Raw genomic sequence first — 20,732 nt, 5'->3', positions numbered from 1 at the left:
TGTTTCTGAATGCTTTTGACAGAAGAGTGTACAGTCCACCTCTGCCTGCTGGTGGTAAATATGGGGGTCAGTTGGTCACCTCCTTTGTGTTTGTTGCGGCTCTGATGATGAGACGGGGACCGAGTCTTTGAACCTTTGCATTGGTGATGAGCTTTCTCCTCTCTTTATCTCTCATCACCATATTTTACAACTGGGCAAACCTCTCTGAGCCTCTCTTGTTAAACGCTGGTCCCATCCGCCCACACAGGTATGAGCATGTGTCCACATGTGCACGTTGACGCTCAAACGCACACCCTGAGGCACATGTTTTGAACACGCAGGTAAGCATAACGCCATAGCCACACACACACACACACACACACACACACACACCAGAGTGCATTATCAGTGGATCTTGCCATGTTTGTATGTCCTTCTCTTTTGTCCTCTTCACTCCCCCCCCCCATCATCTACCGCTCCATTTAATGCAGTGACATCATTGTGCTCTGTGAACAGAAGTTGATGGTCCAATGCTTTTGCAAAGGCCATGTCCGGAGAAAACAAGGCAGGTGTTTCTTGCGCTAGCGAAGAAGACGTCATGTGCAACCAGCAGAGACCTCTCAGTCATTGCTGCATTAACACGGCCAGTCCGTGATCAGAGGGAGGAAAGAGTATGACGTATGAGATAATGTCTCACCCAGAGATAAACGAGTTAGATAAAAGGTGGAGCCATCAAATGAAAATCTAATTGGATATGAAGATTTTGAATTTGTCTGTACTACAGTTGTCTTCTTGCTAAATATTTTTTGTCCTCCTTGTGGAAATAATTGCCGCTGACGATAATAGATCTTCCTCGTAATGTCATTTCTAATCTCCAAAAAAAAACAAAAAAAAAACAGAGCAAATGTAATACTGCAGTAAATGAATAGAGCTGTGCTGTGATCGCCTTTTCTTTAGCGTGCCAAAGAGGAAACGAGCATAACAAGGTTGGCGGTATCTGTGTGTGCTGGGGCTCGTTGTGTGAGGTGACTAATTGTCCTCTTGTTCATCCTCTGAGATGGACGAGAACACTCACCCCTCTGCTGCTTTAAGCTTATGGCTGTGTGTCAGGATTACCCAGGATGCTTCTTGAGTATCCCTATATTCCTTCAATGGGATCTCATCTCATCTCGGATGTTACCTGGCATGCCCGTGCATTACAGGCGCCGCCTGCACGGGCCACTTTATCATTCCCTGCACCTTGGCTTTGCTTGTGGCGGTAATAGAAAACACTTCATCACAGTTGTCCGCCTTGCGCAGGCCTCTCCACTCATTTGGGATGCTAACATGTCAGCTGATATTTAACAATGACTCTCGCTATACCTGCCTCCTCGCTGAATGAAAGCAAAGCTGCTTATTCATCTGAGAAGATCTAACTAATGGTCTTAGCTGTCGGAGATTAATTCCACCATCGGGCACAGGGCCCTGCCGCTGCTGGCGGCGTGTATCTCTTAAGACGCTCTGTCTCAAGCATGCCTTCTGTCTCACACTGGCTGCACCGAGTGTTCGATGACGCCGCAGCCCACGTTGAGTCACGACTCGTCTCTTATCTCTGGGATCGCAGGTTGTTTATCATGTGCGGAGCATACCAGCGTTTACGCAGGCCTGCCGATCTGTCCGGCTGAGTGTGTGCCACGTTACTCACAGGTCTTGACACTGGCTCAAGGCTCGCCGTCGTCTCCCGCACCACCAAACTCTCTATCCTTGAGGCATCACTCCGGTTACTCATAGTGGAGTGAGACGACAGCCATAGCCATGACATGCAGGGAATCGACAGGCTAATTCAAGATGGCTGCCTCACACTCTGCAATCATAGATGACACACTCTGGGCCAATAGGAAGTGCTTTTGAAAACCTCTGCGGTGGTTTTTCTAGCGAAGGCCTCTCTTCACCTTCCATTTCATTCTTTCTCATCTGTCTATCATACATATGTCTGTAGTTTTCACTGCAGGGATTCAGCAGAAAATATTAACTACCGGTATATCTGTAATGTACGAGGTAAAATAAGTCGAGCTCCTTTTCTCTAAATTGCACTGGAGGCCATGATTTATTGATACATGACGCTATTTTAAGATGTAAATAGGCAAATGTACAGTATCGTATGTTTTTCTTAGCTCATTAAAAGTTGATGGTTTGGCGATAAATGGTTCTCAAGGCACAGCGACGATACCCAAGTCATTTACGTTTACAGAGCCCAAGATCACAGATTTGTGTCGGAGAGTCTGCGCAACATATGACACCTTCTATCTTTAGATCATCCATTTGCAAAACCCTTGAGCAGGAACTACACAGAACTACAACAAACATGGACTGCAGATTATCGTTCGAGGAGCACAAATTTAAGTCCTAATATCATCTGGTGGTCTGGCAATTAGAGACGGTCTAATAAACGGATGGACTCTAGTTTGAACCCCAAAGCAGCCGCGTGTTCTGTCAAAACAAATGTAAAACTGCTCCGACGAACGGTCATCAAAACCAGGTGCATTACACACTATACAGTCGAGATGCCACGAACAATGAAATACGACTCAGAGGCTAAGTATCTTTAAGAATAGTAATTATAGAAACACATGTGACTTATCTTCCAGCGTAGATGATTCTGTGCTGAGAGAATAGGCTAATCTCTGTACCTGTGTGTAATTCATTTTGGTTCACTTCACAGTACAACACATTTTCTATCTTCCTCCTCTTTTCAATTGAACCCTTTTTGATCTATTCTGTGTTGGCGCACCTGCTCTTTTTAGATATCTCTCCCACTCGGTCCGGGTTCTCTTTCTCACACACTGTGCACACTATCGGTTTCTCTCTCTCTCTCTCTCTCGCTTCTCTCAGGCACGCACGCATACTTACATCTCTCTGCGTCGCCCTGGTTGGTTTTCTTTTTCTCTGTAATTACAGGCTTCTTATCTACTTCCTATGTTACGTGCTGCAGCCGTTGGCCTCCTCCATGTTTCCTCCGCTACCGTTTTAGTGTCACTATATCATTCCGCTGCTTCTCCGTCCAGGAGCCATCAGGACAGAGACGCACAATATGCTTTAACATGGCTGGACTGGCCACGTTTGACAGCTGGGACAAATCCAAGGGGCACTAAATTCTGATGGCAGCTTTTGCTAGTAAGAGGCCGTTTGAGTGAAATATTGTGACGTCGATATGGTTGTGTGTGTGTGTGTGTGTGTGTGTGTGTGTAAGAGAGAGAGAGGGAGAAAACTGGAGAAAAACAAGACGGAGAGAAAATGTTGGCTTTGGCGTTCATAGCCGGTTGGTGAGTGAGTGTTTGTGTGTGTTCAGGAGTTGTAAAGTTTGATTTAATTATTAATGTGGAAGCAGTAACATTGCTTCCCAAACTAGCAAATGAAACTCCATCTTGCCAAGGAACTCGCACAGGTCACAGTGATCAATTACTTAATGAAAATGATCAGGTTTCTAATGCGGCCCTGGCCAGAGATCCACTCCAAATTCCTGCAGTACTTCACGTGGCTATAAAACAGTGTGTACCTCAGCTTTCTTCCAGTGGTTAGGCAAAGTGTGCCACTGCTGCAGTCTTTAGATCCGTCAAAACTCCAAACGGCTGAACCAGCTTTAAGGAAAGGATTATTACTTATTAAGAATGGGTAATGTATGATATAAAAGTTGGCTCCCTTGCCGGCCCTATCCCCTCCTGTCTCATTGGCTCACCATCAACTTCTCTCTCCTGCACTAAAAATGTCTATTTCTTTTGTCGATGCTCATATTTTCAAATACTGACGTATTTGTATGGAGCATGAAAGAAGCACGATGTCAAAGTCTATCTTAATACAACACTCAAATGACTATGTGTACATTGTAAGCGTTATAGGTTGTAATAATTTCTGTTCTCCATACTGGCTGTGAAGACACAACTACACTGTAAGAGATGGGGGGACAAAACCCACCGTCCATTCCACAGACACAAACATGCAGTGACCAATCACGCACCTGAGAAAAGGTGTGCATCGACCAGTTTGTTCCACAGAGAAAGACCAAAGTATCTGAAAGCATTTTTAAAGTGTGCTATGGGCATAATGTTCACTTACTGAGAAAAGCACCACGTGATGACCTGAGAGGTCTGATTAAAAGTTCAGCTGAAGCCACAGAATTTGAGCAGCTTCAGCAGTCTATGAGTTTACTAAATCAAGGGCTTTTAGTCTTTTTTAGTAACTATCCTAACTCTATCCTCAGCAAGGTACCAGTGTCAAACAGAAGGAGTATTGATGCAGAGTTCACATGGCCAGTATTGATAGGAGGAATGTTCGCAACCACCAATAACTTCTTCAATGTATATACGGGCATTTTAGTATTGTTTCATTCGACAGACCTGAAGAAACACATAATTTATCCTTTAATCCAAGTTCTATATTATCAAATTGCTAATCCTCACAGCTGCAAGAAATGTCTGACCGACATGTGATGGACTTGTCCATCCTACTTGACACCACGACGAAATCTATTTTAGTGGTGTGCGTCCGAACTCCTTCAGCCCCACGGACAGTGCCGTCTGTGCCCAGCCTTTCTCTCTGTCTCTATCTATAGCCGGTTTCCTTTCCGCTGTGACAGTGAAGCCTTTACCATGTTATACCGGGAGCATGCAACAGCAGCGAGCAGCGGCTCACATGCACGCACCAGGCTGCGAGCCGACTGCAGGCTCTGCATGCAGCACCCATTCTTAATATTTCTGCGTGGTAATACAAACCCATGCAGGCATATTCTGCTAAATTATTAAATACCAGACTGCAAGGCTCGGGCTATATAGCATGAGGTAATCGTTACAGCCCTGTTTGTTTGATGCGTTCCTGTGGGCCAACAAGTGGAAATGTGTTTTGGAAATATAGACATCAAGTGTGTGTTTATTGTCCCTCTCGTGATTTTTTTAAAATAGTGACACTTTTTGGGCATCGAAGTCGGATAGAAGGACAATCACTTCGAGTTAATCATGCAATAAAGTGACGTTCAGGATATATCTTGACAAAGCATGATGTTTGAAAGGCCTGTAGATCTGTTTGGGTGACGTAGCAGTAAAGGTGATTTCTTATGATGGGTGGTTATGGCAACATTGACAAAGTCGATCTATTGGATCCACAGTGGATTAAGGCGATCGACCATGTGAGCAGGATTTAAGCACATGTCTACGTCTCAATAATCCCATACTTGTAATATCTTAACAGCCGAAAGGAGCGATCGATCCGCTGCAACCTGTACGCATAGCAGGCGATGGACAGATATTCCGTCGAAGGCGGTGTTTTGGCTTTACAGTGACGTTTTAAGGCAGGTCTTGGTCAAACCTACCAATGATACAAGTCGGTTCTATTCTGCTGGGACTGATCGCAATGAGCGGGTGTCGGAGCTCTGCACGGCAAAGGAGCAACCACAGCGAGACGAGGCGACGAAGGGGATGCGGCATCGGTACGCGGGAGCTGTCCATCAGCACCACATCCCCGACGAAAAGCAAGCAAGCAGCAAGCAGAGCCGAGACCCAGACGCTCCTGTTTTCAGCCTGCCGCCCCCGCCCTCTTCTCACCACCGAGACCGCACTTCGACCACCGCCGCTCAACGCCAGAGCCTCCAGGAGCTCCCGTGTCTGAGCCAGCCCTCTCGGCGACCTGTTCACAGCGGCGACCCTCTACCTCTGGCGAGCCACGACACCGCCCAGCGACCTTCCCACCGAGCCGGTGAACCCAGCACCGGGCAGCCGGTGCACCTGCAGCAGGATCCCTGGGCCCCGGCCGGCTCTCAGCAGCAGCAACCTCCGCAGTCGGAGAATCAGCCTGTTTTTCCGAGCTGCCACTGCAGTTTTTCCGAGCAGGAGGCGAGCCTTTCTCAAAACCATCACCATCCTGCCGATCCTCTCCCACCGCAGCCCTCCCCACCTTTTCCTCCGCCTATACCGCCGCCACCGACGTCGTCCTCCTCCTCTCTGCTGTTTTCCCGCGAATCTAAAAGGGAGGATCGTCTCCAAAGGAGTGCCAATAATTACCAACAGGCAAGCATCGTGGAACGCTGCAGGGGAGGAGGAGGAGCAGGAGGGCACCGAGACCACAGGCAGCTGTTGCAGCAACAGCAGCAACAGCATCAACAGCACAGTCATTTAAAACTCCAACAGAGGGACCCCTCCCCTGAAGGAACCCGCGCAAACTCGCAGAAAGGGGGCTCTTTAAATGTATGTGAGTCAACCGAGGCTAACAGGAGAGCATTCGAGTCTCAGACTCAGGACCTGCAGCAGCAGCAGCAGCAGCAGCAACAGATCCCACAATTACGAGCGCAGCAACAGCTACTGGTGGGGAGCAGCTTGCCTATCAACTACTGCGCCAGCGGCTCAGGAGAGCTATGTAGGACTCACCAGGCTCCACTGCTGCAACAGCAAGAGCAGCAGCAGCAGCGGCAAGACGCACTGGGGCTCTGTCCCCAGCGTCCGCAGCACTGTGAACAAGACCGCAATAAGTCTGGGAGGATCACCGCGCAAGGCGACCAGGCGCAGCCACACAGCCGCGACTCCCGCGTAACACCCCCGGTAACACAACAGGCATACGCGGGGAACTCGTCTGCGACTGGCAGCAACAGCAGCAAAGACAGCCCCAACTACGGCTCGAGCTATCACCTGTGGCCAGAGAGCCCGCATAAAGGAGAGGAGAGGATAAGCATCGACCTCCATGAGGTAGATTTATTCACATTTTCTCTTGCGATATCGGAGCTAATTAGGCTCTAATGACAAAAAAAACAACCAAACTGGCCTTAACGTTTTTCACTCTATGACCACGCCTGTCAAATTATTTTTATTCTCACATTCTATATGTGTACGGTGTGCACGCGCGTGGTATGTGTGTGTGTGTGTGTGTGTGTGTGTATGTATGTAAGGGAGGGGGGGTATTTTAATCGTCATTCAGTTTTGGGCAGCTTCTCCAAAAGCGCCTATGTAACTACCGCACATGTAACCCAATGCGTGATATATCTTATCTAACCTGGCGTTTGTTTAATTTGGTCACACAAGGCGCATGCACGCACAAACGCGATCGCGCGCACACACACCTGTTCCATGTTGCAGTGTTGTTTTGGGGAGCCCACTGGAATTGTTCTAATGACGCTCCCCGGCAGCTGAATTAAACAAAGCGTGTGTTGTTTCCACTGAACCGAGGGGTTTCTGAGCGGGCGGGTTTCAGTATCTTGGCTTCCAGACACTGCTCTGACATAACGGTTAGGCCTGTACCTGCCGGTGTGAGCAGCTCCTGGCAGGGTGCTCACACTCACTTTATTTTATACAGTAGTATGTGCTGAATGTATGCTTGGAGAGCTGCTTTCAACAGTCAAATGTTGTAAAATGTGTAGAATATGTATCGTAAAAATAGTAAAGACGTCAACCTCTTAGGAGTTATTACATCTGGCCAAACAACTGACAGCAAGCAAATCAAGATGACAAGATAATAAGATAAAACATTCTAAGTGATAGCAAGGATGACAATATGGAGGGGGGGGGGGGGGGTAATATCAGGTAAAATAAGCTAACATGGCCCTACAGATATTTAGACCATAGGTTAAGTGAAAGTGTGGTAACAAGTGGGAAGGTGTGTGTCAGCATGCATGTGTTTAAAAAGAAAAAAGAGCGAAAGAAGACACAAATAAGAAGAAGTTTAAAGCAGTTTGCTTCAAATGATTTACACATTATTAATTATTAACTGGCTGATTAATTGCTGCTAACCACTGACGGATCATTACGGAAAACTCATAAGCATGACAAATCATTATCCTGTACATGTTGATAAATGAGCGAGTTTAATGTTCTCTCCGCTCAGAGTTGAAGAATTAATCGTTTCGGATCCTGCAGATGTACCACAAAAAGCTAAATCAAACATGTTAAAGTGCATTGCTGTTGATTCTAGCTATAGCAGGAGAGGAATTGGTTTTAAAGTGCCACCACTCATCTGCCCTGAGACATCTGGTTGGCCAAACATGGCTAATTCTATACCAATGAACGTATGAACATTTGAATCGGAACCGTTTATTGCTAAGGTATGTTGCACATACAAGGAATTTGACACTTGGTTGTGAAAGTAATCATCCTGATTTTCAAATGAGTAGCACAGTTGTTTGGTTTTTTCCTCCTCGAGCATTTCCTCCAGGTGCTAGATGTGAAGTCTTTACATCGCAGGATAGAAAAGGGGAAATAACGGGAGGCACTGATGAGGGTGCAGCATCTAAATACGAACACCGGACTCCTTTTTTAAAATGCGGCAGCTGTTTTCAGGGGCTGAGCTGGAGCCGGTAGTAAAAGGTGGCACATCGAACCACCTTGACATGACTGTTCTGAACTTGGCTGAATTTTGGAGCATCAGCAGAACACCCAAATGACCAAATTTCTTCTGTTTTTTTCTTGAATTTGTCACCATCCTGTTTCAAGTTAAAATCACAGTTTGTTTTGCTGAAAGGGAAGCTAAATCCAAGACATGAGGTGAATGAAGAAGAGTGGAAATGTTTTCCTCTCGTTTCATAATATTGATCAGACCACTTTGTGTTAGAGCATCTTTTAAGAAGTATAGCATCGAACAGGGCTTCATTTTCTTCTGATCTGCTGTGTGCAGTGCATCATAGACGCATCAAGTTAATGGTGTCGTATATTGTGCATCACCAATAAAATAAAAACGCATAATATCCATACATCTTCCCCTAAAATGATATCTGTGAAGAATATAAGGATGTTGTGACACCATTATAAAAGCCCATATTGCACAAATCACAGAGTAAAATGTCAGTACACAGAGTCTTTGGTCAGTCGTAAAATAGTCCCAGTGAATACTCATTACTGTTTAAGGCAGTTGGGATTTTAACAAGCTGCAGGATCGTTATGTCTTTTAAATCCATTCTCGTCATTGTACTGAGAGATTTGTTTCTCTTTTCCAAAGTGATCGTGCCCGTCTCTGATGGCTACGGGCCCAAAAAAACACCAAAAGCTGGAAAATGGTCAGTATAAAACCAAACATTAACACAATATGCAATAGTGACCTCTGATATGAATATCTCTTATAAAGATAATTAAAATGGCAATGGAACTTTAGCATCATAATTATCTGCTACTGCAGCTTTCCGGCAAGTCATTTCCACAGTAAACCGGACATTAATTTACTGTACAATCTGAAAGGAAAACAAATCTTAGAAGTACTCCCGGGACAGACTGTGCATAAAACCTTTTCCACTCGCTCCGATCCGACAGTGTCAAGTATTTTGATACGGCTGACACGTTGATCCATCCACGGATATTTGCGGGATCGTGGTTACATCTTATTGACTCGCCCTCAATGAGACAGCCCATACCCCCGCTCCCATTTCAAGTCCCTTAAACAAAACGCTTGTGACAGAACAAGCCTAATAAAGTGTATACGATTACAGTGTCCCTGAAACTCGATACCCAGCCCACTGCACTGATGGCAGGTAGTACGATATTGTGTCCTGCCTCAATGACATTGTGCTTTGAAAGGTGCATTGCTGCTTCTATTGTGATAGGCTGTGTAAGTACTTTAATGCCTGCCACTTACTGCTATGGTGAGATCTCCTGCATGGACACTGTAGCACATAAACACCGCTGGATTTGCTCTCGCCTTTAACAAAGCTGCATTTTGAGGATACGAGGACGTCCTGTTTAGCAGAATCCTGTGATTGATAACTTTACTGTTTGTCAGATTTGGTGCCATCCAGGGCCACAAATGATCAGGTTTTTTAGTTTTTTATGGCTCCCTCCTCGTAGTCGATTAGTTGACTAATTGCTGGTTTTGGTCGTAGTCGATCAAGATTTCATAAGTCGATAAGTAGCTTTTTATGCATTTTTAATGCTGAATGACTTTTTACAAGAAACTCATGAGCACATCTCTGGTAAACACAATATTTACAGTGGTGATTCTTTGGGGAGGAACTCGGTTTTACAGATCGATTAGTCGACAGAATCGCATGAGTGTTTCTCGACTAATCATTTCTTTGGCTAGGACAGCCCTAGTTTTTCTGAAGATCAATAAAATGCGTGCAAAGTTAAATATGAGAAGGCAAGAAATCCACCAGTAGAATGAAAGTGCACTTCCCTTAGTTTGTATTGTTTGTGCTTTCTCTGTGACAAGATGGACCAAAGTATGGCAGCGCTGCAGTGAACAACTCTCTTTCTTTATTGCTTAATCAGTTGATTATTTGTAGGAATCAAGGAATAGTTTGACATTTTTGGGAGTCCGCTTTTTTGCTTCCTTGCTTCCTTGGATGAGAAAATTTAAATGTCAAACTCTTTCATTAATCAATGATTTTGGCAAGTTTATTGATTTTATTCATTGATTGTTAAATAAAAAGGAAATAGTGTAAAGTCCTCGTCACCAACTATCTATTAAATGTTGGCAGCAAAGTAAGAAGCAAATCCTCACATTTCATTGTCTGGATCCGCAGGACATTTGACATTTTTCTTTGTTCTGAATCGGTGACTTTACATTTTCATTAATCGACTGATCATTTTCACACACACACACACACACACACACACACACACACACACACACACACACACACACACACACACACACACACACACACACACACACACACACACGTTTTGCTGCTTTCATCCAGATAAAGCTTATATTTTAGTATTTCATTTTTCTCAAGTTTTCTTCAGTTTTTCCAATATCCAAGTTGGTTTATTCCAAGTAAAATCCAGAGCTCTCGTGTTTTTCTTCCTCCTGTCTAAATTAAGGAAAATGCTGAGGTAATTGGGCTGCCGGCGCTCTTTAGAAAAGTAGTTAATCTCATCAGTCGTGTGTTTGTGTTGGCTTTGCAATAACACTGAGGTAACGTTGAGTGCTTGGGTTTGAGAACAATTGATGTCGACAGATCTGCTCACAGCGCTATGATTTACCAGCGGGCCTAGACCAGGAGAAACATTATGTTGATTTAAACTTTCTCTATCGGTCATCTTCCTGTTGTTACAGGCCCTGCCTTTGTTTTACTCTCATTAGGCTTCCATGTTTCCACTGCCCTGTCAAGTCCAACAGGGCAGCCAACACCTTGAAAGCAAACACACCTCACTAAACCATTTAAATGTCAGACAAGGGGCAGATCCTAGTTCACATCCTCTGTATTCAGCGGCACTGCTGTCGACCCCTGATAACGCTGACGCTTGTATGAAGAGAGGTATTTGTTGGCTGTGGGAGCCTCTCAGTTTCGGCTGCAGCTGGCAACACACAGGCAGTAAGTATGAACATGAAGCTCTTTTAATAATTGATTGCTGTTTTCCCTATTTTTCTTTTTTTTTGTCCGCTGTGTTTAAGTGCTACGCTGCGCTCCTGCTCTGAAATAGATTTGCGTTACCATGTGTGTTGCTATGGAGAGATCAGCCTTGTATTGTTGTAGCGGTCTCTCTCAGGGGTGTTGAGTTTGGTCAAGGAATCGTGTGTGGAACAAGATCAATCTTTAGAATTTAGGATCCGTTTCACACATGCCTTAAACTCGTGTAATACACACGTACAGCATGGGCTTGCACACATGTCACGCACACACACACACACACACACACACACACACACACACACACACACACACACACACACACACACACACACACACACACACAGTGAAGGGTATAGCCAACACCAACACTGATGTTACTGTAAGTGGTGTTCAAATAGTGCTCCACTTGATATAGTTCATTCGCTTTGCGTTTCATTTGAGTGAGCCTGCACAAGGAGAGGTGTATTGAATTACTCGCAGTCCAGTTGAATACAAAGAGTGGAAAGAAAGCGTGTTGGGGGTTTCCCTCAGTCGCTGTGAGCCTCGCTGCGTACTTACTCCGTGGGTAGAGTCACAGCATGGCAGATGTTTACGCTCTGCCAGCAGTCAAAGCAATGTGTAACCTGACTGTTCGACCTCTCATGATGTTTCCCTTTTTCTAATGTGTGCTGTAACTCACAATTACTCGTTTTTTTTGCCAAGTCCCCACCACGGCTCTTTGCTTTATAAATGACCGCAGTTCATTTATATGGTAATTCCTGTGAGATGCATGCCAACGGATGGCAGGCATATAATGTATCACCTCAATGCATATGCTTTATGGCTAATTAGGTTATTGATCTGAGGCTGTTCCTGCGTGAGGGCATGATCACAAAAGAGAATGAGAGTGTGAGTAATGCAGCTGCAAGCAGATATTTGTCATTACGATGCTGTAGAGACCCGGTCGTACAACGATGGCTGCATGTGTGTGTGAAGGTGCAGGTGTGTGTGTGTGTGTGCGCGCACGCGACTTTCCATATATTTTATGTTATTGCAGACGTGCAAGCTCATTGAGTCATTTCAATATTGCCTGCTGGCTGTTTTCAAATGTTAAACGCTGTGTTTGGTGGGAGTGCAGAGTGCAGTAACGAGATGTGAGAGATGTGTGATTTCATCATACTCTGCTCACACAATCGACGAACGCTTCGCTTGCAGCCTGCCCTTGAAAATGCAAGTTTGAAAAGCTTCTCCTGCCATTTGTGAAACTCCATACAGATTCGGTGTTTGGTCCGTATGTGCGCTTGTCGTGCATATCAATACATGCGTGTTTATTTGTGATGAGTTTCCTGCTGTGCCTGTGTGCATTATCCCCTCCTCCTCATCAGGTCTCTGTGCCTTCAGGTCAGCGTTTGACTACTGATCCCCTGAGCTGCTGTACTACTTAATTTGCAGCACATGATACACAACCGTTCCCCTGTAAAACTCAATCACAGCCTCCTCTGGCCACTGATAAATATTCAGTGAGGAACGAAAAGCCTAAGCTGATCCGCATCTAGTCAGAGCTACACTATGCCTTCAGCTGTTTATAGAAAAACGCTAGTAGCCTACAATCTGTTACCTTTATACAAACAAAACACATTGCAATGGGAATTCATATTTAGCCCAAGCTCTAATCAGGAGGCCTCTGTGTATGTATGTTTACTATATGTGTGGTATATACAGTATATTTAAATGACTGTCTGCATATGCGCGTGCTTTCCATAGTGGCTCTTCTCCAACACGGAGGCTTGGCAAATAGAGTCAGGAGACGAGTTGAATGAAGCTGCTCTCCTCCGGCTTTGTCACTGCAGTAAAACATCTGTTCCACTGGGCACATTTGTGACACATATGTGTTCTGCTGCCTGTGATCTGTGTTTGTGCACATGCTCGTTGGTACCTGTGTTTGTGTGTAAGGGAAAGAGAGCGAGTGAGTGAGTGAATGAGTGGGAGGTGAGCTTCAGTATATCATTATCATGTGCAATGTTCCCTCTAATTTTTCATGTGTCTGGGCATACACACAAGCTCCCTGAGCACACTGAGGACCACTGTGAGCAACATCAGATGTGCACGCTGTGGCCACACACCAGTATCACACCTGTTCAAAACCTTGGATCATAGCAAGTTACATGGCTTATTAAAATAATCAAATTACAGCAGCAATTTTCACTAGTTTACTTTTAATATAAGTGATTTGACAAACTTTAAAGGAAAAAGACAAAAATCTTGTTGTTCATGAGATGTGTAGTATGTTTTATGTGAGAGTCCTGCTTGGCCATGGGAAGAGTCTTGCTTTGGCCTGTGTGAGGGTCCTGTTCTGGAAGAAATGATACATATACACCTTTCAGACATAACATTTTGTTCACATTAAAACATTCACATTTTGCACAATGACGTGTGCTGTAGCTTGTGATACAGTGTAAATTCCTGTAACTCTGTCTGTAAAATATGTAATTACTCAGTTTTTTATTATCATTTCTACTACCCATAAATGATCTAGTAGTAACATAATTTAATGATTAATATCCATAAGTAAAAAATCTTAATAAATGTCACTAGAATATGCACAAATCTGACTTAAATGTTACCTTATTTTTCACGTCTGTCCTTCTCACTTCTCCAATGGTTGTACACTTTGTCCAGGTTGATGGCTTCGTCTGCTTCTTGCTTTGACTTTATGCGCATCAGCTGGTCCAAATGTGCCACTTCAAGACGATTTCTGGATGCTGTTTTGATTTAATTTTTTGTTTTTTCTGCTGAATGTGACGCTTGAGGTAGTCCAACTTCCATTCAGTCCACATTTTTCCCTCGGAAAACTCATTTGCTACTTTAGCTTCGCTGCATGTTTTGCAGAGTAGACCCTTCTCACTCGAAAAAGAAAACATCTCACCCAGTTTCACCGCTTGTTCTTCTATTTGAACATACTCCGACAGCCATTCCATCTTAAAAGAACCACATTTCTTTTTTCCAATGGCTTGGTGAGTGGATGTGTCGCTGCCCGTTCGTTTCGCCATGATAAGGGGTTAGCATTTGCGTCTCGTAACTCCGCCGCACTGTTGTTAGCTAGCTAACCTGCACGGCGCGAATGGGCAGGGCAATAGTGTCAATGCTATGATTGGCTGCGTAGCGTAAGTGAACCGAATCGTATCATTGGCTGGACACCTGTCACTCACTGAGTTACGTTGCAAAATAGTACAGAAAACAAAATTATTATTATTATTATTGGTTTAATTGATTAGATAAGATTAGGACTAATATTAGATATTAATTAATACGTTTATGTTGAATTTTATTTTATGCGCTGCATAGATTTTCTTGTGCGCTGAGACTGTGCGAGCAGTGCGCGATTGCTCAAGCGCGCAGCTTAGAGGGAACATTGATCATGTGGATGCCAGTCTTGTCTGCAGATGGTAAAGGTCACATTACCTCTATTGCAGCTTCTAGTCATGTGGAAGAGCCTCGTCCTCAGGAATCCTCCACCGAATCGCCGTCCTTCTTCTCAGTTTGAGTCACAACATCGGAGCTCCATGCTTAATTATGCATCTGCAGTCGTGTTTCCAAAGAGGGGGAACGTACCATACAGTATGCGTTAATGGGTGGGAACATGTGTTTGCGGCCCATAAAAAAAGAGAAGCATTGATTTTTATGACGATATATAAATGCTGTTTGGATTTATCTTGGTTTAGGAGTGTTCACACGGTGCTAACATGAAATGTAGCACCTCACTTCCTCCCTCACCCTCCCTCCTGTTTTTTTCTTTATGTTTAACGGTTTCTATGGTGTTCGGCACCCAGCAAGCTGTAGTTCCTACACAGCCGCTCCTGCCTCCCTCCGACTGTTAAACCCTTAATGGGCCAGCGGTGTGCGCTCTTCGTCTTTTGTCACTGCAGTTTCCTCTTTAACCCTTTCACGAACAAAGCAGCCTTCCATCTCTTCACTTCTCTTTCTTTGAGAGTCTATTTTCGTTACTGCTCCCTAGCCAGCTCTTCTTCTTCTTCTGTCAGACTGGGGGGTGGGGGGGGGGGGGGAAGGCTTTTTAAAAATAGAATCAATCTACACTAAAGGGCCCACAGGGCATTAGAAACTGCTGCACTCAATTTCATAACCAAAAATAAAGAAAATGCAGCTGAAGGCAGTTAGCACATTTTCTAGAACTTTTATCATGTGAGACGTAATTGAGTAGCATTAAAGACAGCTGCTCTTGACTGAAGTACAGCACAGTGTGGTGTCTGGTTATGGTTCACCTACATGAAAAGAACATTACACGTGGTGCACGAAAATACAGTAAATACATGTGTGTGTGTGTGTGTGTACGTTACATTTGCATCTGTGGGTGAATACAAATGTGCCGCTTTTCCAACTGGCCTTTGTCTCAGTTCACCAGTGTTCACAGCCAGATAAGGATATTCAATTAGAAGACGGCTGCACCAGTCGGAGCATGCTGGAGCCGGGTGACGTGTGGTCAGCGCTTTCTGTTCGTGTGGAGGAGCCACGAAACCTGATATCTTCTCATTTCTTCTTGTCACTGTTTCAGTCATTTTACCACTGGAATGTCAAACATGAGACATCCGTTTTATTTCCTGTTTTCTCACCTTTAGAAATGGAAAAATGGAAAATTACTAGAATACAATGGTTTTTAGATTAACACAGTTTGAGATTCAACTTTTTTATGTTGGTGTATATTCTCGCATAAAACTGCACATTATGTTATTGGTGTATTTAAAATTGACACATTCTCTGAGATATTGTTGACGATTCACTTTGAACCTGAAATACTAAAGAAAAGAGAAATCCTCTGATTCCCCATCGCTCTCTCGTCCTCTCCCGCTCGTGTCCTCCTCACGTCATAAAGCTCAAGCAGGATGTTTCCGGGCAATTCTCCAGTCAATCTCTACTGAGTTTGTTGCGCTATCGATCTGTCCTGTGCTATAGGTTCTCCTGGCCTCTCTCTCCTCTATTGATGTTTTTGCCTCTGGGAAAGAAAGAAACTGCCTGAATTTACAGAGGGCTCATTTTCAAATGACTTACAATCGCCTCGCAATGAAAATAGAAGCTGTCGGGCAGTAGCATGTATACGTTGATACTTTTGTTGGATCTCATGAGAGTGAATGAGGTTTGATGAGAGGTCAAAATTGTGGGATTGTAGAGTGATAATCTCTGTGAGGAATTTATGGCCTCTGTTTCCTGTTGGGATGTCAAATAGCTGCCAGGGGAACAGGGTCCTAATGAAGATGGTTTAGTCCTCTGGGTCCACATAGACTAAGCTGTATTTCAAGCTTTTGTGGTTTGGTGTGTGTGTGTGTGTGTGTGTGTGTGTGTGTGTGTGTGTGTGTGTGTGTGTGTGTGTGTGTTTTATCCTCGAACACGTATAGTTACACTCATATACACTCATATACTACCGTTTCTTTTTCATAGACATCACCATTTCTCTCTGAAACGATTCTCTCTCTAATAGGTTCTGATCATACTCGCACACAGTTTTTAGTAATATCTCATCGATACACGACTATGAAGTATGTGTCACTAAAATGTATTTGAACACATAATTTGACTTTGTTTTTTTTAACTTGAATAATTGCATTCAAAGACTACATCTGAATAGCAGAATTTGAAATTGAATATATTAGTTTGGCACTGAATTCCAAATAAACTTTGTGAATGTTATATTACAAAATGAAATTGCTCTGAAGCTGTGTTTGAAGTCTCTTACGTCCACATTGAGCTCTCACAATTCAAATTCAGTCCTTTCATTTTCGTTTACTGAGACACACACCTGGTCGTTGAGGAAGATTAATCGAGTGCAGATTCACAGAACTCCGCTCCGTGTATGTTTTGATAGTTTGTTCATTGGATTAAATGCAAAGTGGCAGAAACGAGAAAATCTCATCCTTTCTGTTGCCTGGCGACTACTACGCTGCAGGAGATCCTGCGGCTGCGTCTCACTGTTAAACTCTCAAAGTTTGCTCAACAAACTTTCCGTTGCTTCCGTTACACAGGTTTGACCAGCCTGATCTCACAGAAATGAGTGAAATCACCTCGATCAAATTACTCGGTGGTGGCAAAATAAAGTAATGGCACCAGGAGACTGGTGTTCAAGTTCTAAGGGAAACCAAATGTCAGTGTTGACTTATTTAAAATCACATAGGCCATGAGATATGAGAGCACTGCAGAGCAGCGACCATGAACGAACATGCACTAGAAAATGCCCAGCCATAACTCTGTTTTTATTTGTGCCTGAAACAAAGAATCGTTGTGCTTTATAGCTCACAATGAGCCCTATAGCTACACAGGGAGCGGGTCCTCTTCACCGAGTCCAACACGTTGCACCACCATGTTTCTACAGTGTCCTAACGGACTAACCTATCACTGGCTCTTGCGAGGGCCATTCACTTTTTCAAGAGACCTGAGGGCCACCGTAGTTCTCTCGACATACTTGTGAAATTGCAGTAACGTCAGCTGCAGAATAAAAAAGCAGGGAGCTGCCAGCTGCCAGCTGAGTAGTGTAATTATTTTATAGATGACCCCTGAGCGAGGAGAACCTTCGTCACCACGGTTTTGACAATACTGTTGATTAGCTTTAGAGAGCTGATTAGTGCAACAGCAACTTTTCACAATGGTGGAACCAAAACTACAAACGTTTTATGATTAAGCCAATAATAATTAGGATAGCAGCCTAATCGGAATAAAAATGTCACGTAATGATCTCCATTAGGAACATCTGGTCCATTACAAAAGACATTTAAATCCATTTTAATTGAATGGTCCCAACCTTTCTTTTTTCTTATTTCTTCTCACGCTCACACACCTTAGTGAGCTAAGATGTTCTCTCACGGAAATACGCTGCTTGGACTCTTCGACTGTTGTGTCATTTATGAGCATTTTTACCACTTGTGAGTGCAAACAAACTTACTGGGCTTTAAGTGGCTGGCTAGTTGTGTCTTTTTCTGGTAAACCATCTTTGCTGAAGTGACATTTACATGTTTCTGGAATATTCTGCTGCAGTAAGGGCTGTGGATGCTTTCTATTTTCTACACTGTAAACCCGAATTTATTTCAAATTAAACTTTTCAGTAGTCATTACTTATACTTGCGTGTTTTGTAAAACAACTGTGTCATTACTAAATCTATTTAGTAGTTTGCACTAATCAACTGAAATATTGAGTGCAATGATCATGTTTAGCAGAGATAACTTGGTAGGTTACGTTTCTGTAAGGGGGGCCCGTTTGAATTTCACTCGATTCAGCATTAGTGCCGTGTGCAGCGCAGTGACGAGCCCAGAGGAGTCTGCTCGTCCTGCGTCCGAGCGCGCGACACCTATCCTGGCTTTGACGGAGCTGCGGGACTTCTGCAACAACTTTGAACCAAGTGGAATGGTGAGTGTGTAACTCTCACCATATTGACTGTAACGTTAGATATCATTCTGGCAGCATTTATTTCAACAAGTAAGCTAAACGCTAACGTTAGCTGAGTGTTAGCATGCTAACGATTTTCTGTGGGTCATTTATAACTTTAACATGTGTGCTGTGTTTTAAGCTAACGTTAGCTGACGATAACGTCACGTTAGCTTTTCAAAATGGTGCTTGGTTCGGTTGCACAGGAGTTATTTATTGCATTTATAGCAGTAACTTAGCTAGCTTCTCAAGGCACGAGGTCATTAGTTGGTTATTAGCAGAGGCTGGGTAACGTTTTGCAGTGGAGTTAATGTTACTGGAACTGGGTTGTTGAACTGAAAGTTGAGCCAATAGTTTTCGTCTTGTTTTCACAGGTTCTTGTGAAGATGCAATGGAAGTGTACATATTGTGAGTCCATAAGTCGACTCAGGTCGCCCCCGGATCGTGCACCGTTAAACAGCGGACACCGGGGTATCCGCACATCAAACGCGCCTTTTCCCCCGTTCAAATACTGCAGGCAGGTAACAGGCAGCCTACCATTAGGACCCAGGCAACAGGGGGCATACAATAGGGTGGGAGGTTCACATTTCCTCCTGAACTCAGACAAACCTGAGAGAGCAACTGATCTACCTCGAGGCCAGCCTTTGTTTGGTAAGTTCTCTTTCCTTTTTAAGATATGTTTAAAAGCATGATCTTAAGAGTGAAATTGTAGAAAAAAACATTCTGTAAAGTGTTAACAGTACTTTTTTGATTCATTTTAGATTTCCTCCCTGGCAACCATCGGAGGACATGACACAAAACATGTTACATGGAACATCCTTGCCCGCATGTTCAACTGTGATGTTGGGAAGAGAATGAACTGGAAAGGGATACATGGGAAAAAGTCCTTCAGCCAAATGGAGTCGAAGACTTTGCTCCTGCGTAAGTACCGGTAACTAATATTTAATGAAAACAATTTGAAGTCACCCAGAGGTCTTAGGTAGTGTTCAAATTTACAAATTATCTTTGTAACTTCAACTTCATTCTCTGCTCAGGTAGATATTACTCGACTATATCTTCACATAATAGTTATATGATATATGTTTTAAAATCCTGTTTTTGATACTATTCATTGCAGAGTTTGCTGTCTGTTTAGGTCTTATATGCAGAGACACCTTAACTGTGGGGTCTGCTAGCCCCTCCAAACCAAGCCTCACATGGTTTTAATCCCCCTTTGTCACCAAAGACTCGCAGGAAATGTTTAACTACTAAGATACTTCTTTTGAATTATGTTATAAGTTTATGTTGAATGAGGAGTAGGAATGTTCCACCACTTGTGTTTTACAGCGTATGCTCAGGACTGCATATTGGTGTTCAGTTGTTTCGATATGTTTAACCCAGTTCCCCTGTCCTTATCCAGTCAAGTTGAAATGTCTGCATGTGAATAGTCATTCACATGGCACAGTTACTGTGTAATGCTGCATTTCTTCTCTCGACAAGTTGGAATTTGTTGTTACAATGTAATGTTTTGAAAAAATAAAACACATTGGAACATTCAAATGTATTGTTTAATTTCTTTCCTTCTGGACAATTTCTTGAAACAATACATTAAATGTCAAAATCAAATAGTATAATTAATTTCATTAAAAGTAAAGACATTACTTAAATAAACTAATGGTCTTAAGTAGCAATAAATAATGTTATATTAGTGATTTGTTTATATATGCTTATGTATGTTGAACTTAAAATAGTTATTTCATTAAACTTACACTGAAGAAAAGAAATAATTCAAGTGAACGAATGATTTTTTAGTAAAGATTACTAATGTGGACTTAAATTAGTCTTTGCAAATATTTGTTCACATGTTGCCAAATTGGCACCATTTAAAAGCATGAATTAGCTTTTTGCAGTCCATGTACACTATGCATCACTGGATTTCTTTAACGATTAGGAAAACCTAAATACACAATGATTCGGACGGAAGGAGTGGCTCTGGACTTTTTGTCAAGGTTGACAGGAGTAATAAAGTTGTCTGTCCTGTGTAGGACTACGTAGCCTCTCTCTTGTTGT

At 43.4% G+C, this 20,732-nt stretch overlaps 1 protein-coding gene across 1 annotated transcript in view; it reads left to right on the top strand.

Annotated features, from left to right (window-relative positions):
* Window positions 1-5,426: 5,426 nt before the first annotated feature.
* The window catches only part of kcnn1a (potassium intermediate/small conductance calcium-activated channel, subfamily N, member 1a), a gene marked incomplete at both ends in the record, with an annotated part of 52,166 nt that continues 36,860 nt past the window's right edge, over window positions 5,427-20,732 (top strand). Inside the window, one exon of the mRNA XM_079285449.1 lies at window positions 5,427-6,686. Coding sequence (XP_079141575.1) covers window positions 5,427-6,686 — 1,260 coding nt within the window. The remainder of the gene's footprint in view (window positions 6,687-20,732) is intronic.

Source organism: Melanostigma gelatinosum, assembly GCF_949748355.1.
Source record: "Melanostigma gelatinosum genome assembly, chromosome: 15".
Lineage (NCBI taxonomy): Eukaryota > Metazoa > Chordata > Actinopteri > Perciformes > Zoarcidae > Melanostigma > Melanostigma gelatinosum.
Note: the sequence above shows the minus strand (reverse complement) of the source record. Positions and strands in the feature narration are given on the sequence as shown.